The sequence below is a fragment of the Alexandromys fortis genome, unplaced genomic scaffold (genome assembly GCF_014885135.2).
Source record: "Alexandromys fortis isolate MF-2015 unplaced genomic scaffold, M_Fortis_MF-2015_v1.1 scaffold_91, whole genome shotgun sequence".
Taxonomy (NCBI): domain Eukaryota; kingdom Metazoa; phylum Chordata; class Mammalia; order Rodentia; family Cricetidae; genus Alexandromys; species Alexandromys fortis.
In genome coordinates this window covers 5843850-5865471 of record NW_026067968.1, presented here as the reverse complement: position 1 = coordinate 5865471, position 21622 = coordinate 5843850, and the positions used below count along the sequence as shown (strand labels likewise).

The 21622-nt window shown below is 45.1% G+C and overlaps 2 protein-coding genes across 4 annotated transcripts in view; one reads left to right on the top strand and one right to left on the bottom strand.

The window, feature by feature from the left end:
- Nucleotides 1-2347, bottom strand: part of Tecpr2 (tectonin beta-propeller repeat containing 2) — a 97990-nt gene extending 95643 nt beyond the window's left edge. For 2 of the 3 annotated variants that reach the window (XM_050154621.1, XM_050154624.1), the window contains exon 1: nucleotides 2201-2347. The gene's annotated coding sequence lies outside the window, so the exon portion shown is untranslated. Of the gene's footprint in view, nucleotides 1-1787; nucleotides 1892-2200 lie in introns of those variants that run through there. The other variant, XM_050154623.1, reaches the window with a different exon arrangement.
- Cinp (cyclin dependent kinase 2 interacting protein) lies at nucleotides 2317-18275 on the top strand. The gene is made up of 5 exons (XM_050154629.1): nucleotides 2317-2463; nucleotides 7064-7232; nucleotides 12270-12399; nucleotides 15234-15363; nucleotides 17863-18275. Exons 1-5 carry the CDS (start codon nucleotides 2457-2459, stop codon nucleotides 18063-18065), a joined length of 639 nt encoding a protein of 212 aa, XP_050010586.1. The 5' UTR covers nucleotides 2317-2456; the 3' UTR covers nucleotides 18066-18275.
- Nucleotides 18276-21622: the final 3347 nt, after the last annotated feature.

Here is a 21622-nt window from a genome sequence, read left to right as displayed (position 1 = left end):
CTTTAGTCCCAGCAGTGGGGAAGCAGAGGCAGGAGGATCTCTTATGATTTTGAGGCCAGCCTGGTTGGCCAGCCTATAGAGCTAGTTCCAGGTCAGCTAGGGCTGTCACACAGAGAAACCTCGTCTCAGAAAATAAAATAAAACAACAGCAGAAAAAACACACCGCCTAATATCTGTCCTCTGACTCTCCCAAGTTCCTGGGTCAATACTGGCAGAATTCTCTAGGCTTGACCCCAAAGCCCATTTTTATTATTTGTATAACTATTTCCTATTCCATTCCTCATCTCTCCAAATTCAATCAAGGGTTGTTGTCTGCTTCCTTCCATTTTCCCTATTATAAAGTTCTAGGAGTCATTTGGTTCAAATTATATAGAAGCTACTGTAAAATGGGATCCTCCTCAACCCAAAGAATAACTTCCTCAGAAAAACCTGAAACAAGTCCCTTAAAAACCATTGAAAAGGCTGGGCGGTGGTGGCTCACGCCTTTAATCCCAGCACTTGGGAGGCAGAGGCAGGTGGATCTCTGTGAGTTCAAGGCCAGCCTGGTCTACAGGAGCTAGTTCCAGGACAGGCTCCGAAGCTACAGAGAAACCCTGTCTTGGAAAAAAAAAATTTAAAAAGACAATGAAAAAGACATCAAAACAAACTTGCTTGGTGCTGGAGAGGTAGCTCAACCCTTCAGAGCAAGGGCTGCTCTTCCACAGGACCAGGGTTCAATTCCCAGCACCCACCTGACAGATCACTTTAGTTCTGGGGGATTTGATGCCCTCTCCTAACCTCTGCAGGCACTGCACACATGGGTGCACAAATACACAAACAGGCAAAACACCCATATACATAAGTTTTTAAACTTAGGGAAAAAATGACCAGATTTCATCCTTCCCATCCCTGATTCCCAAGACCATCCCGAAAATCAAATGGGATTCGCAGGTTTGAAATCTCAAGAGCCAGGCTACACCCTTCCTGAGGGTAGTGACTGGGTGTTAAGAGTAAGCCATGCATCCCTAAGGCCTGGCACAGCAGCTGGCATAGGTGGACCCTAGTAAACACTCGATGAGTGAGCAAACACGGGCTGTAAGTCAGGTAACAAAAGCAAACAAAATGGTCCCAGTGCATATCAGCATTACAGCTGAGTACAAGAAGGTACAAAAAGGGTTACAGCTTAGACAGACTCTGGAGATAAGGGACTAGAGCAGCTTCATACCTAGGACCCAGCTTTCCCGCAGCTCCCTTCTTCAAAAGTTTCTAAAATCTCGGCTGCAAATGATCTTTCCAGTCAATGACAAAACAATACCCTTCACATTCTGCCAACAAATGGAACAGAAAAGTCCCTGAATATCAGTGAGGAAGAGAAAGCACAAAAGGGCAGGAAAAAGAAGCAAAGTTGAGAAGGGAAACGAAAGTACTGGAAAGCCAGAGACTTAAATGGACTAGAGGAAAAGGTTGCGAAGCCAGCAGAGTCGTGTGGGTGACAACAGAGTCAAACACTATCCTTTATTGAGATCGATCAGCCAGACCCTGTACTTAACTGTGCATGCACTGACCCATTTAACGCTCCACCACCCCAATATAAAAACTTATCACCTCCGTTTTACGGATGACGAAACTAAAGCTAGGAAGTTGACACTTGCTCCAGCAAACTGATAAGAAAGGGAAGTGCAGTGACCAGACCTCGGGTCTGACCCCGGGGTCATCCCATTCTTTAACCCTCACTGCCCATTCCGCCTCCGAGGCCACAGTCCTTATTAACCGGGAGGCAACCGCTTATGCATTTAACCAGAACTTACTGAACTCCTAGTGGGTGCCCAAGCCAGCTGCTTGGCGCTGGTGGGAGAACGGAAGGGTTTCTGCTGAGGGTCGGAGGGACAGAACAGAACGAAACGTCAATCTCCAGGCTGAGGAGCCTGGAGCCCGCCGCGAGAGGGATGCAGGGTGGGGCAGGAGGGGAGGAGCAAGGGGAGCTGGGGCGCAGCCGCGGCCCCGGGCGGTGTGCGAACGCCGCGACGCCCGGTGCCCGGCACGGACGCGGGCTGTGACAGACGTGCCGCGCGCGGGGGCTGCCAGAGGGACGGCGACGCGACTGTGGAGCCCCGACGGCTGAGACAGGGAGGGGCGGCTCTGCCAGGAGGAGGAACGGCGCGGGGCCCGGGTCGGGGACGACGGCGGCATCGGGGACCTGCCAGCGCGCTCCCGGACTCACCTCCCGCGGCAGCCCCTCAGGACTCGTCAACCCCGCCAGCCCGGTGGAGGCGGGATGCACTCCGGGCCGCAGGGGCTGCCGGGAGCCTGTTGCCTGGGCAACGGGTTGGGCCTCCGAGAGCAGCTGCGACTCCGAGGGGGAGAGCTAGAGTGACAGAGCCACAAGTGTCGGCCGACCCGTGGAGCGGAAGTGACGTCACTTCCTCCGTCCGAGGGCGGGGCCTCGGGTCCCTTGTTGATATCTACCTGTGGACCGCATGGAAGGTGCGTGCGAGGGCTGTGCTTCCCCTAGTGTGGTGAGGCTGCAGGTCTGGGGGAAGGTCGGGAGCACGCCGTGTGACATGCAGGGCACGCAGGAATCTCGCGGGCTGTCCGGAGCCTATTCTTTCCCATGTGAGATCTGAGTGTGGCGATGTACGTGAAGTATTTGTCAGAGGTGTGACGCTCAGAGCATTCCGGAGCACATTGGCGCCACCATGACTGCCCCTCCAGAAACTTGCTTGAACTCCGGCAGTCAGGAACACCGGCCTTGGAGCTTGCAGCTTGTAATAAAGGCTGTCTCTATGTGCCGATTGGTGCGTATGGCAGTGGTCTCATGGAGTAACTTCAGTACCGCCCTGGCCTGTGACCGATCACTAATAGCTCCCTACTTGGCTGTGAGTATCTAGACCTCGGAGCTGTGCTTTGAGTTCCTAAGTGGGGCCGGCAAACTGCTTCCGATGTGATCCTCACTCTCAGGAACCACCACCTAGGGATAAATACAGGTAGTAAGAGCAGTTTCTCCATATAACATGTTTGATTCAGCATATACTATGTGCAAGATATGGGAGGAAACGAGACTGAACTAGTTTGGTTGAACTCAGTCCAGCGGGGAGTATAGACATTAAGCGGATAACTAGATTCTCTGGTGAATGTGATGACAGCCAAGGTATAGGTGACAAATGTCTACTGCGGTGATTCCTAATGTAACCGAGGTATTTGATGGAACTCTTCAAATGTGCCTCCCGTTGCTGTGGTAAAGTACCCCGACTGGAAAGCTCTTTGGAACGAAAGGGATTATTTTATTTGGTTTACCCTAACAGGACACAGTCCATCACTGAGGGAAATGGGTAGGAACCCAAGCAGGGACAGTGAGGGAAGGCTGCTCACTGGCTTGTTCTCCAGCTCCCTCCCAGGCTCACGCACTGCCAGCTAGCTTACTTTGTCTCTATAAGATTTCATTTGTTATTTTATTTGTATGAGTGTTTGCCTGCATTTATCTAAGTGCACTGTATGTGTGCAGTGTCCACAGAGGCCAGAGAGGATATAATATCCCCTGGAATTGGACTTACAGCCGGTTGTGAGACACTATGTGAGTGCTGGGTCCTCCAGAAGAGCAGGAAGTGCTCTTAACTTCTGAGCCATCCCCAGGCCCTCAGATAGTCTTCTTATACAGCCCAGAACCACTTCGCGAGGGTGGCACCAAGAGCTGGGCCTTTTCTGTCATTCATCACACAGACATATCCCCACAAACAGTTCTTCTTCAGTGTGGCTCTCCCCAGGTATATCAGATTAACAGCGAAACTGACCAGGGCAATACCTTTCTTTCTTTATTTCATTTTTGCATTTATCTATTGCAAATATATTTATTGCAATTTACAGATACGTTAATAATAAGTCAATAACAAATAGATTTTAGCTATAATTCTTTTGCATCAGAAAAAAATGGGTCTTGCCGGGCGGTGGTGGCACACGCCTTTAATCCCAGCACTCGGGAGGCAGAGGCAGGCAGATCTCTGTGAGTTCGAGGCCAGCCTGGTCTACAAGAACTGGTTCCAGGATAGGAACCAAAAGCTACAGAGAAACCCTGTCTCGAAAAACTAAAAAAAAAAAAAAAAGAAAAAGAAAGAAAAAAATGGGTCTCAAAATATTCTAGTCCCCTGATGAAGGTGAGGTTAAATTATAGAAAAATAAAATTTGAAGTGGGAGAGGTAGCTTAGCAGTTAAGAACACTTCCTGCCTTTCTAGAGTCTTGGAGTTTGGTCCCCAGCATCCACATTAGGCATATCACAAACACCTACACTGCTGACTCCAGGAGATAAGTCACCCTCTGGCCTTGGCAGACACTCCCACAGAAGCACACAAACGAATCTTTTTTTTAAAAAATATTTATTTATTTATTATGTACACGATATTCTGTCTGTGTGTGTATGCTTGCAGGCCAGAAGAGGGCACCAGACCCCATTACAGGTGGTTGTGAGCCACCATGTGGTTGCTGGGAATTGAACTCAGGACCTTTGGAAGAGCAGGCAATGCTCTTAACCTCTGAACCATCTCTCCAGCCCACAAACGAATCTTTAAAATCTGATAGTTTGATGTCCAGATACAAATAGAAGTTACCACATTTCATGTCTCAAAAGTGGACATTTTACCTGTGTGCACATTGACACTTAGAGCACCATTACAAGACTTTAGCTTATGGAATATTCCACTACAAACCCTAAGGATTTTCTTTCATGGGAGGGGGCTTTAACATTTAAGATTAAAGTTAAAAAATGACAAGAATTCTGTTGCTCTCCTCTGGTCCAATTTTAAATAGTTCCTTCTGTCCGCATCACCATCTGGTCCTTATACAGGAAAATTTAAATTTTCATTTATTTATTCATTTTAAGTAACTTACAAAGTAGCAGGTTTCTTTATGGCATTTCATACTTAATTTTGGTTGGCCCTCTTTTGATTCTGTCCCCCATCTCTAATGATACCCTCTTACCCAGCATTCCCTTACACTTTCTTATCTCATGGGGGAGTATTTTTAACCAATTTTTACTTGTTTTGGCAATGAGGGTAGGATATAAGATATGGACATTATGTCACTGTTCTGCCCCAAGCATATTCATTGCCCGCTCTTCGCTGTGCTTAGCTTGTCCTGTTTGGCATGTGCCGCTCTGGTTGTGTGAGCTCCTCCGTATTTACCTCTTTTTCTCCATTTTAGCCTGGTAATGCTGGTTTGTCCTGTCTGTTATACTCACCAAGTTTATGGTCATATTAGGGCCCATGCTGACTCCCTCTCCCTGGCTTCACACCTCATTTTCATAAATTCACACCTCATGTTCATGCTAACACAAGACAGAGTCCTGCTACATAGCCCACATTAGCCTCTTTTTAACTCACAGTGGTTGTCTGGCCTTGGACTCTTAGTAATCCTGTTGCCTCACTCTCTGGAGCACATAACACCTGGCTTCCTGTTCCAGTTTTTGCATAGTACTTATGATCTGAACTGGCTAAGATCATTTCCTTGGGTGTTGTTTGACTCTCTTTTGGAAGGTAAGTGCCATGGGAAAGGCCCTAGTCTCATTCAGTCACTTCGTTCTTCATACTTGACATATTGAAGGTAGCCTACTGATATTTGTTAGTTGTTTAAGTAAAGAATGAATGAAAAAAATCAGTATATTTAAAAGACAAGCTATGGGCTAGGTATGGTTGTACAGGCTGCAATCCAAGCTACTAGGGAGGCTGAGGCAGGAAGATGGAAAGTTCAAAGTCTGTCTGAGCTATAAAATAACTTCTGCCTGCCTGGGCAACTTGGTGATAGCGTCTCATATAGTAAAATGGGCTGGGACTATAGCCCTAGTTCAGTCCCAATACTATTAAAACAAAGAGCAGGGCCCTGAATAATACTGAGTTAACTAGGTGAGTGAAGACACACAAGAATTAGTGTGACCCAGGTTGGAATGGTACAGAGCCAGCATTGAGGCACAAAAGAGTAAATTAAAGACCGTATTGGAGAAAGGATGGGCAGACTTGGGTACTAGTAGTAGGCCTTGTGATACAGGTTGTTATATATCAGGCCCTCACAGCATATATTACTAACATACTTTTATTTATTTATTTATTTATTTAGAGACAGGGTCTCACTATATATCCCTGGCCAGCCTGGAACTCAGTACATAGACCAGTCTGCCTCAAACTCGTCTATCCACTTCTAACAGCCCTATGGAGTAGATGCTGTTTTATCACCACTTTGCAGATGAGAACATTGAGGCTCAAAGAGATTGACAAATATGTCTATACTCAGAGCTGGCAGAGCTAGGATTCATGCCCAGGAAGCATGGTCTTCAAAGCGTAGCCTGCAGAGCAGGCAGCTGTTGTGTGTCCTGGATTCCGCTCAACTGTGTGATGACTATTTAGGGTTCTAAGCTGAGAAGGCAGCGCAAACTCTGCTCTTGGTCTTGCTTTCCTCAGGCTGAGGATCGGTGAGTCTTAGAAGGGCAGCACTCTAGGAAGGAGCTGCCCCGGAGAGAGCTGCCCGTGCTTAGGAGTTCTGCCTGGTGATGGAGGGCTGGGGATGGGGATTGAGACAAACGTTGAAGGGGCGATGCAGGCAGAAGTGTCAGCTTCTTCCCAAGTCGTAGGCGGAGCAGCAGCAGCCTGGCCAGATCACCCCTGCATGTCCAGTGTCCACTTGCTTGGTGTGGTGTGATGAGCTTTCAGGAGTCAGAGGCTCCGTTTAAGGATTCGGGGTGCCTGGAAGAAGATAGTGGGGGCACAGTCAAGACTAGATTATCATACGAGAGATAATGGAAAAAGCCACAGCTTTATGTAGACAAGGTGCTGTGCTAAGTGTTGTGGCACACGCCTTTAATCCCAGCTCAGGAGAGACAAAGGCAGGAGGATCTCTTTGAGTTCAAGGCCAGCTGGAGCTACATTTGAGACCCTGTCTTGAAAGGAAAAGTAGACAAGTGTTTATGGAGCCATGAGCTGTGAACAACCTCTTAGATTCTGGGACATTGGTTTATCCAGTTTGTGTGACATTTCAGAGCATTTTACTATGAATGGCTGTGATTATGTGTTTCTTAATAGTCATGTTTCTTTTGGTCCCTCTCAGCAAAGACTCCTGGAATTGTAACACCCAGGAAACCTGTCTTATCTGTCAGTGCAAGGAAAATTAAGGACAATGCAGCTGATTGGCATAACTTAATCCTGAAGTGGGAAAGCCTTAATGACGCCGGTTTTACAACCGCAAGCAATATTGCCAACTTGAAAGTCAGCTTATTGTAAGTACATGTGGAGTTCCCATGCTCTGTATTGTCACATTTAACCATTGGGCCTAAGAATCAAGGGAGTGAGGATTTATTGGTGTAAATAAAGTAAAACAAAATATTGAACCAAAAGAATGGCAAAATGATACATGCAAATATGAACCATACATAAACATTTAAATGCAGATGTGTGCTAGGTGTTGTGGTCCACATTGGTAGGATATGCTGAAAAGGCAGAGACAGGAGGATTACACATTTGATACCTTGGGCTAGGGATGTGGCTCAGTGAGTCTAGGTGCTTACCACAAGCCTGAGTGCAGTCCCCACAACCCACATGGTAGAAAGAGAGAACCAAACTATGCAAGTTATCCTTGCCCATCACACCATGGCATAAGTGGGCCCATTTTTATATACACACAAATAAATGTAAAAGTAAATATAAAATTATACTACATATTGTTTACATCTGTTTATAAAGTTAGGAAAAGATTGGGAAGAGGAAGACATGATACTGTCCTTAGGAATGTGGAGTGGTAGGTAAATGGGATTTCATGTGTATACTGCTGTGTAGTAGGGAGAGCGGGCTGTATCCCGCCACCCGGCTAGCTTAACCCTGAAATAATCACACAGACATTGCATTAATTAAATTACTGCCTGGCCCATTAGCTCTATGCTCTTATTGGCTAACTCACATCTTGATTAACCCATTTCTATTAAATCTGTGTATCACCACTTGACTGTGGCTTACCAGCAAGATTCTCACCTACATCCTTCTCAGGCCGGAGATTCGTGGCATCTGTCTTCCCAGAATTCTGTTCTGTCTACTCTGCCCACCTAAGTGCTTGGCCCTATCAAAAGGCCAAGGCAGTTTCTTTATTCAACCAAAGAAAGCAACACAAATACAGAGGACCTCCTGCACCACTGCTGCCTGCCATTTAGCCCTTCCTCCCTTCCTTCCATTTATTGATTTTGTTTGGTTGCTTTTTAGTTCTTTTTTAAATAGTTTCCCTCCGCCAAGCTGGCCCTTTTTCTTTTGTAACAGTTTCCCTCCTCTAAGCTGACCCTGAACACCCAGAGGCCTTCCTGCTTTGATCTCCTAACTTCCTGGGGTTACATATGTGCACCATACCTGGCTTATTTACATTTTTGGCAGGACCTCACTGTGTTGCTATAACCTCCTTCAGGAGTTGGAATCACAGATTGCACCCACTAGAACCATTGTACCCAGTTCATTTTATATACCTTTTTGTTTGTATATATAGATATTGTGCCTGTATATATGTGCACTGCTTGTGTGTCTGCTGCCTACAGAGGCCAGAAGAGAGCATTACTCTGGAACTAGAATTACAGATGATTGTGAGCTGCCATGTGGATGCTTGGGTCTTCTGGAAGAGCAGCCAATGTACCTAGCAACTAAGGCTTCTTTCTCTGGCCAGACCTTATTGCTATTATTGTTTTTTAGGTTTATTGACTTTATATGCATATGAGTGTTTTGCCTGCATGTATGTATGTGCATCACATAGGTGCACTTCCTAAAAAGGCCAGAAAAGGGTGTGAGCCTCCATGTGGATACTGAGAATGGAATCTGAGATCTCTGAAAGAGCAGCAAGTGCTCTTAACCACTGAACCTTCTCTCCAGCCTCCGTCCCTTATTAGTTTTGAGACAGGGACTTCTGTAGGCCCAGGCAGACCTCAGACTCACTATGTAGTTGCAATGACCTTCAACTTCTTATCATTTTGCCTTCATCTCCCAAGAACTGGAATTATAGGTGTTTGCCACCACCTCCAGCTTCATTTGTTTTCCTAAAAAAGACAAAGTGGGGGTGGGGAGACTAGAAAGATGACTCCATGGTTAAGAGTATTTTCTAGAGTTTGTGTGGTGGCTCTGTGACAGGTTCGGCTTCGCATGCGCCTCCCATCCAGCGCCACCACTATGCCCAAGAAGAAGGTTAGTTCCGCGAGGCTGTCGGCCAAGCCTGCCCCTGCCATGGTAAAATAAATCATCATATAAAAATGTGCAAACAACACCGGGCAGTGGTGGCGCACGCCTTTAATCCCAGCACTCGGGAGGGAGGCAGAGGCAGGTGGATCTCTGAGTTTGAGGCCAGCCTGGTCTACAAGAGCTAGTTCCAGGACAGGCTCCAAAGCTACAGAGAAACCCTGTCTCGAAAAATCAAAAAAAAAAAAAAAAAAAAATGTGCAAACAAAAGGAAGAGGGGAACAAAGGCAAACAAGCTGAAGTGGCCAACCAGCAAACCACAGCTCTGCCTACAGAACACCAGAGTCCAGCCTCTGGAGGAGAAGAGAAAGAACCATCCATCATGTCTGTCCATGTCCCCACCTCCCTTCTTCTACAATCCAGAGGAATTTTTTTTAATATTTATTTATTTATTATGTATACAATATTCTATCTGTCTATATGCCTGCAGGCCAGAAGAGGGCACCAGACCTCATTACAGATGGTTGTGAGCCACCATGTGGTTGCTGGGAATTGAACTCAGGACCTTTGGAAGAACAGGCAATGCTCTTAACCTCTAAGCCATCTCTCCAGCCCCCCAGAGGAATATTTTTATCAACTATTTTGTAAATGCGAGTTTTTTAGTAGCTCTAGAAACATTTTTAAAAGGTGGGGAGAAATGCCGCTTCATCCGATTTTTTTAAGTATAAATGATTTATTTAAGAGATTAAATCACTTGTGGTTTATTTTTTGGTGCAACCAGAAAATAGCAGGATAACTGAATCAGGAGAGGCTGTGACTGTCTTGGGGGTCACCATAACATTCCGTAGAGGGGGCTAGTCTTATATCCTACTGCACAAAGCATACTAAATGGTAATTTGGAGTCTCGGTTGTGCATTTGTCTCTGGAATATTTTCAGTTATATCTGGTCTCGTGTTTCTAGTAGAATTGTTGCCTAAACTACTCCTCGGCCCTTGCCCTGTCAGAACTGTCCTCTCATGGCAGCCCATCTTCCTAACCAGGGTATAATGTTCTGTGAGGGATGAATTTTGAGTGTGCACTGTGCCTGGCATAAAATGGCGAGTCAGTGGGACTGAGGATTGTGAACACTTGACTATGTGAGGTCTTAGGGAAGACTTGCCAAGCGTGAGGATGGATATGATCACAGAGAAACAACACATAGCTCTTGGGTACATGAACACAGTGTATGACTTCAGAGTTTGGGTACATGTTTTAAGAATTGAAAAGACTGTGTACTTTGCTCCTCAACCAATAAAATCTCCATTGTGAAGGAGAAAAAAAAAAAGAGTATTTTCTACTCTACTACAGAGGAACTGGGTTTTGTTCCAGGCATCCATATGGCAGCTCACAGCTGTCTGTAACTACAACTACAGATGATATGATGCCCCCTTCTGGTCTCTGTGGGCACTGCAAACACATAGTACACATATATACAGACATACAAATACTCATACACATAAATTTTTTAAAAAATTGAAAAAAAAAAACAAAGGAAACAAATGGTGGTGCACACCTTTAATTCCAGCACTCGGGGGGCAGAGGCAGATACATCTATGTGGGTTCTAGGACAGCCTGGTCTACAGAGTAAGTTCCAGGACAGCCAAGGCTACCCAGAGAAACCCTGTCTGGGAGGCGGGGGAGAAGTAAGTGTGGTGGCTCATTCCCTTAGTCCCAGCACTTGGGAGGCAGAAGCAATTGGATCTCTGGGTTTGAGGCTGACCTGGACTATATAGCAAGTTCCAAGCCAGCTAGGACTACATAGTGAAGTCCAATCTTCTAAAAAAAAAAAGACAAAGGAGGAGTTAGAGAGTTAGCTCAGTCAGTCAGGAACTCACCATGCAAACACAAAGACCCGAGTTCAGACTTCAACACCCAATGTGTGTTTGAGATTTTTGTTTGTTTGTTGTTTTGCTTTGTATTTTAAAGATTTATTTATTATCTATGGAGTGTTTTGCATGCATATACACCTGCAGGCCAGAAGAGGGCATCAGTTCTCATTACTGGAATTAAAAAAAAAAAAAATCAGGACCTTTGGAAGAGCAGCCAGCTCTTAACCTCTGAGCCATCTCTCCAGCCCCCTAATGTATGTTTGTAATCCCAGGACTGAGATGAAAGGGACAGGCCACCACCCCAGCCTAGTTAGTCTTTGAGCCCCAGGTTCCAGTGATGAGAATCCATGTCTTCAAAAAGGTATATGGCTCTTAAGGAACACCAGAGATTAACTCCTGGTTTGTCAGCGCTTGTGGCAGGTGGCATACGTCATAGTGGATGCTCATGGCCGAGCACTCTGTTTGCCTCGTGGCCAAGCCAGAAAGAAGATATTGGGATCCCAAAATCCTGTGAAGGGTATGCCATCACATAGATAGATGTCTTCCCACTAGACCCTAACCTTAATCGTTGCACCTCCTCCTACTATCACCATAGGCTGAAAACCAAGCCTTTAATGTCCAAACTATATGGATCACATACTTCAGTTTAAAAACCATTCACCAACTCTTGACTCCTTCAGGAAATGACCCACTTCTTATGCATCTTTGTGCAGCTGGCACTAAGCCCTACACCAAGGATGCCCAGGGCTGGAGTATAGCTTTGCAGCAGAGCATTTACAGCACACTGGAGGCCCTCAGTTCTATCTGAGCATAGCAAACTTGAGTGATGGATGGATATGCTCAATGTGGATGCAAATAAACATCTACTGTAATAACATTTGCAACATGTATGTAAAATATCTAACATGATTATGTGGCTAATGACTTTTATAGAATTTATTATAACAATTTTTTTTGGCTTTTTGAGACAGGGTTTCTTTGTGTAGCTTTGGAACTCACTCTGTAGACCAGGTTGGCCTCAAACTCACATAGATCTGCCTGCCTCTGCCTCCTGGGTGCTTCTGGGATTAAAGGCGTGTGCAACCACCTCCCAGTTTATTTATTTATTTATTTATTTTTTTTTGAGCCAGGCTGACTATGAACTCTTCTTCTTCCTCAAGCCTTGGGATAAAGACATTTGGTCACCCAGCATGAGATGAGTTTAAAGCTTGTAATTTGGTACCCATTGTCTCCTGCTTTTTCCAGGAGTAAAGAGAAGGTTGAATTAGAGAGCAGCAGCCCAGCTTCCGGTGAAAAGGGAGAGAAGACGAATCTGGAATATGATAAGGAACTTGAAGCGCTGTGTGAGGAACTGCAGGTCACCTTGGATGGCTTGGTAAGACCTAAAGGTGCAGGTCACCTACATCACTGTCACTCAGGCCTAATGGAACGGTTTGGGGTTTGTTTGACCATGGGGGTGTTCAAGCTGTGAGAGGCCCTTTCTCCTCTTCAGCCTCCTCTTCCACCTACCTAACAAATTCTGAAGCTCTTAAGATGCTGCCCAGTACACTGTTCTGGGCAGTTTCAACCACTTGAAGGGTCCATTGAGTAAGTATTTAGACTTTGGGGCCCAGACTATCTGTGTCGTGGTGACTTCTGTACTGCCGCACAATACTGAAGCAGCCATGGTCACTAGTTATCAGTGTGGATATAGCAGGTCTTATTTCAGGTTGTGTCCTGTATTTCTTGTTCAAATTATTTGCACATTGGCATTGTAAGTTCTGGCTGAAATATTGTCCCCACAGTACAGCTCTAGCTTGGGAATGTTTCTGACATTTCCTTCCTAGCTAGCACTGAAAACTGTTCCAGATTTACTTTGAATATTTCCTGCCTCTGTCCTAGAGTTAGCCTTTTCCCCAAGGGGCCCAGATCCCTTGTATAGGAAAGTCCTGTTGGAAACCTGTTAGCTGCCACCCCCCATAAAAGAAGGAAAGAAGGAAGAGAGAGAGAGAAAGAGCTGGGTGGTGGTGGCCTTCACCTTTAATACCAGCACTCGGGAGGTAGAGGCAAGCAAATCTCTATGAGTTCAAGGCCAGCCTGGTCTACATAGTGAGTTCCAGGACAGCCAGGCCTTTACACGGAGAAACCCTGTATCAAGAAAAGAAGAAGAAACCTGTTGCCCTGGGGCTAAAGGGATGTCTTAAGTATTATGAGCACTTGCTGCTCTTTTTAAGGACCACAGTTCAGTTCCCAGCACCCATATCGGGCAGCTCACAACTGTCTAACTCCAGATTCAGGGAATTCAGTACCCAATTCTGGCTTCCACAGGCACCCACACACATAAATAATAAATCTTATTAGAGAAAGTAAGCTCTACACACAAACTCTCAGGGCTGGAGAGATGACTCACTGGTTAAGAGCACTGGCTGCTCTTCCTGAGTTCCATTCCCAGCAACCACATCTATAATGAGATCTGGTGCCCTCTTCTGGCATCTAAGCATACATGCAAGCAGAACACTATACATAATAAATAAATCTTTTTAAAAGAAAGAAACTTTGTTCTGGCGATCCTGACTCAGGTTTGTTTTTGTTTTTTGAGACAGTTTTCTCTGTGTAGCCCTGACTGTTCTGGAACTCACTCTGTAGACTAGCCTGGCCTTAAACTCACAGAGATCCACCTGCCTTTGTGCCTGAGTACTGGGATTAAAGGTGTGTGCCACCACCGCCTGGTTTGAATTTGTCTTAAACTGTCTTGGAAAAGTATTCTCATTCTGTGTTCAAGCCCAAAAGCTGGGGTTGGAGACTGTGAATGCTGCTTTTCTTGTTTACCTGGCCATTGAAGAGGTTTGGCTTCACATATCTTTTCTTGGGGGGTTTGTGCAGCCTTTGCCCTTAAGATGCACCCCCATTTAAGTGTGTTCTGTGTTACTGTGGGAGACACTCAGATGCTAATGTATAAGTGGGCTGTTCTTACACTGTTAGCTCAACAAAGCACACACAGATATGACTTTGTCCCTGTGGGGGACCAACTCCAGATATGACAGGTCAGGGCCCCCCAGATTCCGAATCCTTCTAAGCTTTTTTAGAATTAGGAGGGATCGGCCATGGGATGCACAGAAAGCTCAGATCCCTTACTGGCCCCGCCTCCTCACCTAACCTTAAGAATCTTCCCATTGGAGACTAGAAATGATTGAACCCGTCTGGAGGTTAAGCCAAGTGAAATATTAAACATAAATTGATTTGAGCAGAAAGTAGAGACCTTTAAATATTAACATTTGCTAAATTTAGTGTATGCCACTCTAGATAAAACCAGGGGATGGGTGGTTGGGAGGATCAAGTACAAGGTATTATGATTTTGATGCTGTATATTGCTTTTATTCCCCCAAGCACATAGCAGTTAACTGAAGGTGTAAGTCACAAAGCAATCCCACACCAGTTTGGAATTATGATTAATAAAAGAGTTATTTATTTAAAGGGAAAAATGTACAGATCACTGTCCTAGACAACAGCCCTCTGCACGTCCAGGATAGGAGTCTAGTAGCTGGAAGAGAGCGAGTAGACCACACCCAAGTGGGCTGGTATCTTAAAGGCTATTGGCTGAGGGAGCGGAAGGAGCTCCCGCAGCAGTTAACTATGCTCGGGGATTAGATATTTGGTTTTAATAAACCTTTGCTACCTGAATCTACATGGAATCCTAGTTAATTCTGCTTATCTTAGTGATCACGCCTATAACTAACCAGGTGCTTCCCTGCCCTTCATTCGTGCCATCCTTTCTTGTCACTGTGGAGATGGTGCTGGTGTTTCCTGACAGAAGACACAGCTGCAGACGGAGGGAGATCTGTGGGTTTCAGATTCTCATTGTGCTCTTCTGTGTGGATAGGAGGCTCACAGAGGCTGCAATGAACTCAGAAATGCACTTGCTAAGAGCCTCTCTGCCTATCTCACTCCATAATGGTGGTCCGCTGGGTCATTGGAGCTAAACACTAGTGCTGCTTAGAGATCTTACTGGGGTGGGAATCACCAAGCTGTCGTCTCTCTGAGTAACAAACCCACAATACCCACCTGCTCACACACCCTGGAAATCTGCCTGTGGCGGTAATGGGGTGGGTTATTAGAATTTTAGCTCCACCAGGACTATGCATCATAGCCTTCAAATATTTTATAGTTACTAAATCTGAGATTAGAAATTCTAAACAATATTCTCATACTCTAAATTAATATCTTTTTCAGACTAAAATACAAATGAAAATGGAAAAGCTGTCTTCAACCACCAAGGGAATTTGTGAACTAGAAAATTACCATTACAGGGAAGAAAGTAACCGGCCCCTTCTGTTTCACACATGGCCCACGACCTTCTTTTGTAAGTAGTTCTCCTGACGGTGTCTTTGTTGTTTTGTTTGTTTGGTTGGTTTTTGGAGACAGTTTCTCTGTGTAGCCTTGGCTGTCCTGGAACTCACAGAGTTTTTCTGCCTCTGCCTCCCGAGTGCTGGAATTAAAGGTGTGCACCACCACCACCACCCAGCTCTGGAGGTGATTTTAAGACGAACAACAGCATTGGTTAGCTCTAGTCCTTAGGAATGGAAACGGGGCATCCGTCTGTCTGTCTGTCTGCCTGTCTTTTAAAATATAAATAAATGAGCCAGCCAGTGGTGTCGCACACCTTTAATCCCAAAATTTGGGAGGCATAGGTAGGAAGAAGATCTCTGTGAGTTTGAGGCCATCCTGGTCTACAAAATGAGTTCCAGGACAGCCAGAGCTATTATACAGAGAAACCCTGTCTCAAACAGAAAAAAATATAGATGCAGATATATAGATATATAATAAATGTAAAAGTTACTACAGAAGTAGTAATGCACATTCCTATAATGCCAGTAATGGAGACGCAAAAGTGGGAAAACTGTCAGTTCAAGGGCAAAATGAAGAAATAAATCAGCCATCAGCTGAGGATGCGCCTCATAGGAAGAGACCATTGAGAAAGAGGAAATTGAGCATGATGGCTGTCCTAGTTAGGATTTCTACTGCTGTGATGAAGCACCATGACCAAAAGTGGCTTACATTTCCACATCCCTGTTCATCATCAAAGGACATGAGGACAGGAATTCAACAGGGCAGAAACCTGGAGGCAGGAACTAGCACAGACGCCATAGAGGAGTGCTGCCTAATGGCTTCCTGTCCATGGCTTGTTCAGCCTGCCATTTTAAAGAACCCATATCACCACCCAGGGATGACACCATCCACAGTGGGCTGGGCCCTCCCCCATCAATCACTAAGAAAATACCCCACTGGTCAACTTAATGGAGGTATTTTCTCAATTGAGGCTCCCTCTTCTCCAGTGACTGTCTTGTGTCAAGTTGACATAAAACTAACCAGCTCATGGGTGCAAGCTGGTGGTTCTAGTACTTGGGAAGAGGATCACAGCAATTTTAAGGGCAGTTTGGGCTCAAATTCAGGGCTCAGGGAGCAGGTAAGATGGCTCAGCAGGTAAAGGCCCTTGCCTCTGGGTCTGATGACCTGATTTTCCCCCATTGGCCCCACATGCTAGTAGAACAAACAAATGCCTGAAAACTGCTCTCTGACCTCTACACACACTGCAGCTTGTATACATATACACAAAACGCAATATTATTTAAGGTTAGGCTAGTTGATGTTGGCTTATTTTTTTAAAGATTTATTTGTAATTATTTGTATCTGTGTGTAGATATATGCATATACATGAATGTGGGTGCCCTTGGAAACCAAAGGACTTGTGTCCTCCTGGTGCTGGAATTATATGTATTTGTGAGCTGCCTGGTGTGGGTGCTGAGAATTGAACCCAACTCCTCTAGAAGAGCATCCAGTGCTCTTTGACTACTAGCACATTTCTCTAGTTCCTCACTTACTTTTTAAAACAGCCTTAATGTGTATCTTAGGCTGAACTGGTGCTCGCTTTGTAGCCCAAGCATGCCTCCAACTTGTAGCAGTCCCCCTGCTTCAGTCCTTTAAGAGCTGTTATTGCTGAGTCTTGACGAGGTGACTCTTTATAGCTATGGCAAGTTACTTGAGTGTTGTGGAATATTTGTTTAACTATGTAAAGATGTGTTGCATTTGTTTAATTATGAAAAACTGGGTTGCTGTTTTATCTTGCCTACTTAAGGCACCTGATTGGTCTAATAAAAAGCCGAATGACCAATAGCAAGTAAGGCGGTATAGGTGGAACTTCCGGGCAGGGAGAATAAATAGGAAGAATTTAGGCTTGAGGAAGAAAGAAAAGGAAATGCCAGGGACATGCCAGTGGCCAGCCAGCTAGACAGACAGGGAAGCAGCAGGAAAGTAGGACATACAGAACGGAAGAGAGGAAAATGTAGATGAATAGAAGCTGGTTACATTAAGTTAAGAGAGCTAGTGGGACAAGCCTGAGCTAAAGCCAAACATTCACAATTAACAATAAGTCTCTGTGTCTTTATTTGGGAGCTGGATGGTGGCCCAAAGAAAACTCCAATTACACTTGAGGGTTGTGTGGCCTTGTGTTTCGTACCAATTAACTACCCTCAACTGGCTTGGTCCTTCTTTATCCCAGTGCTGTTCTGATTTGTTTTGAGGAGAGTTTTATGTGCTGGCTGAGGATGATCTTGTATTTCTCATCCTGCCTTCTGCCTCCAGTCTGTGCTCAACTTCCATATGCTGGGATTGCAAGTATTCACCGCTACGCCCAGTGTAGGGGGTGTCAGGGATTGAACCTAGGGCTTCACGCATGTTGGTGCTCTACCAGATGAGTCATGTGGCCAGCTTTGACCCTGGCTTTTAACCAGAAGCCTGTGCAAGCACGGCTTGAGTCTAGGAGAGTGCATTCTCATGCAGCACGGTACCTGGTCTGTTGCAGATGAGATCTCCTACAGGCTCTCCAGTGCATACAAGAAGGAGCTCCTCCTGAAACATACCATTGGTGCTGAGCTGGCCCACACTGCAGACCGCAACCTCATCCTGACCTACCTGTCCATGTGGCTCTACCAGCCGTACATAGAGAGCGACAGCAAGCTGCAGCTGGAGAGCATGCTCCTGGAAACAGGGCACCGGGCCCTGTAACTCACCTGTCACCTTACCTGTGACCTCAGCCTCAGGGCTCTCAGACCACTGGCTGGACAGTCACTAGGGTGGCAACTGTTGGGCCCGAGGGCCAGCCACTGCAGCCTCTCCAGACACAAAAGCACTTATGCAGCCATCCTCCCCTTCTGCCCTGTCCCAGATCATCATGTGACCACCATGGAGTGAAATAAATAAGAAGAGTGGCTGAGGGCCTCATTTTGTAAACTGAGTATACTTTACATATTACACCTCTACAGGAAACCCGAGTTTCCTATTTTTACTTTGTGCCTATTCCACCTGTTTTGTTTGTTTGGTTTTTGTGGTACTGGATATCAAACCCAGATTTCACACAAGCTGAATTGTTTAACCATTGGGCCATATCACCAACCCTGGACTTAAAATTTGAAGAGAATGTTTTAGTTCTATAATTATAAGTAAAATCACATAAATATTTAAGGTTTAAAAATCTTGTCACTTTTTAAGATTTTATTTTTGCTGTGTCTGTGCCACATGTACAGATGACCAGGGCAGCCACAAACAGGCATGGGATCCTTGGAGCCACACGCTCCACCTTGTTGTTAGGAATCAAACTCGAGTCCTCTAGCTGAAGTGATATATATTAAATATATTCTATAATATATATTAATAAATATATTTTAAATATATATTTTTTAATCCTGTAGAGTTAACTGAGTCTTTCATAGAAGTGAAAACCACTTACCAAAAATTGTTGCTGTTTGCATGAAATGATGGGCCAGGCCAATAAAAATTCCAGTGATCATGACTGTTTCCATCTGGGGCCTGGGTACTGTGTATCTGCTTAGCTTGAGATACCCACACAAGCCAGAGGAGGGTGTTGGAGCCTTTGGAGCTGGATCTTTTAAGCAGTTGTGAGCTGTCCGGCTTGAACAAATGCTGGGAATCAAACTCAGCCCTTTCCAAGAGTAGTATGTCCTCTTAGACGTTTTTTAAGGTATCCTGGGATAGAGAACTCATAATGACTTCAGAATCACTATACTCCTGCCTCCGCTCCCCAAATGCTGGGATTACAGACACACCATGCCCGGCTCTTGTGTATTCTTGATAATTTGTTCCCCAGACACCCATTAACAAGTTGTTCGAAAGAGCTAATGGAAAGATCAATACTGCCAAGGACAGGCAGAAACAAAGGAACTAAAGATAAACAAAATATTGATTCTGCAGAGTATTGTATCGGAACAGAACAAGGATGTCATCAGAGGTCAGTATAGCACGTCAAGGTGAACACAGTAGTGAGTCACACAATCTCAAATCCTGCCCAATTAACAGAGAAGGAAATTAAAAGCTTGGAATTTACCTGAACTGGATTGAGAGGGATTGAGGATGAATTCATGGTGAATACCTTGAGAAAAAGTGGCTGGTGCTGTCTTTTTAAAATTGCTATTATAAAGCATTTCCAGGAAAATCAGAAAGTATTGAAGATAATATAATGAATGTCCACATACTTCAAATGCAGATTAATAATTTAGACAGTGGAGAAGCTCTGGGCTTTTAAGAAGTGGCCCAGTCCACAGGACACAGCTCTGCCTAAGCCACTTGGATGCCCCCAATTCCTGCTAGGAAACCTGCCTGTTTATCCCTACGATATGCCCTGCGATCTATTGAGAGAACAGGAAGTGCCTGGGGATCTTGCAAGGGCTGCAGGAACAGCAGTCATGCTTACGCATAGGACCTGCATGAGGAACAGCCATGATCCCCAGCTCTGTCCTGCAGCATTACCTCGGTGTCCTGGTCTCTCCTAAGTGCCAGGGAAGAGAAGAGGACATCTGAGAACCAATGCTCCTGTCTAATGTGGACAAATGACCTTCCCTTTGGCCCACAGTATAGCCATGGACACCCTTACAAAGAAATCCTGAGACTTCTTTACAGCTGGGACATCAAAATGCCTGGACTTTCAATGAGCTTTAGGTTTCTGTAGAAGCCAGTAAATCATACTATCACAAAAGCCTTTTCCTCATCAAGAAAATCCAAGTAGACAGAGCTTGGCATCCCAACCCTGCAGAATTAGGAGGATCCTAAGTTCAAGACCAACCTGACTTATATAGCGAGACCCAGTCTTAAGGGTAAAAAAAAAGAAGTAGTGAACATAAAACCTAAGTGGTGGGTTGGTGGGATGGTTAAGTAGTTAAAGGTACTTGGTTTGCAAGTCTGGCGACCTGAGTTCCAGCCCTGGAATCCATATAAAGGATGGACTGGAAGGAAGCTGGGCATGGTGGTGCATGCCTTTGATCCCATCAGTCAAAAGGAAGGCAGTGGATCAGAAGACCAGAATTTGAAGCCAGTCTGGTCTAGGTAGTGTGTTGGGGAATATTATTATCACGTGTGTTACCTTTGTAACGCTACATCTAATTAACTGTGAAGCTGTGATTCTTTGCCTATCTGAAACACCTGCTTGTCTAATGAAGAGCGGAATAGCCAATAGCAAGCAGGAACAAGGATAGGTGGAACTGGCAGGCAGAGTATAAATAGGAGAAATCTGGGAAGACTGAGAGAAGAGAGGAGGACACCAGGGCCAGTCACCCAGCTACACAGCAAGCCACAGAGAATGAAGTAAAGAATGGAATACAGAAATAGGGAAAGATAATAGTACAGAGGCAAAAGATAGCTGGGATAATTTAAGAAACAAGCCAAGCTAAGGCCAGGCATTCATAACTAAGAATAAGCCTCTGTGTGAGATTTATCTGGGAGCTGGGTGGTGCCCCCCCAAAAAAAAGAAAAAATGTCACACAATGTTATGGTCCCCAGTGTGGGGCCATATTTCCATGTAGGGCCTGAGAATAATTTTGTTTTTGTTTTTCGAGACAGGGTTTCTCTGTGGCTTTGGAGCCTGTCCTGGAACTAGCTCTGTAGACCAGGCTGGTCTCGAACTCACAGAGATCCGCCTGCCTCTGCCTCCCGAGTGCTGGGATTAAAGGCATGAGCCACCATCGCCCGGCCCTGAGAAAATTTAGAAGAAAAAAAAAAGGACATGGCTCCTTTAAGACGTTCAGCAGGCAGGGCTAAATAGAAACTAGAAATGACAAGCTAAATAAAAACTACTTGTAGCAATGCAAATACTGGTTTCCACAGCTGGGAAGGTTTGATGCAGTTCTCAGTCAGGAATCCCCCACCAGCTTTAGGGTTGGCTTTCATGGTCCAACCTGAGAGTAGTCAGAGCCAGCTGCTAGAGCACGCTCAGAAAGGCTAAAAGATGCAGTAAGAGGTCAAGACAGAAAAAAACTCTAAACAGGTTCCAGTGTGCTTTACAATGTGTGTAGGCTTAAGAAAGAAAAAAGTTGGGTATAGGCAGTCCTAGAAAGAAATAAGTAGATTAAAAATAATAAAGTCAGCCAGGCTATAGTGACATAGGCCTTTAATCCCAGCACTCAGGAGGCAGAGGCAGGTGGATCTCTGAGTTCGAGGCCAGCCTGGTCTACAAGAGCTAGTTCCAGGACAGGCACCAAAACTACAGAGAAACCCTGTCTTAATAAATAAATAAATAAATAAATAAATAAATAAATAAATAAATAAATAAAGTT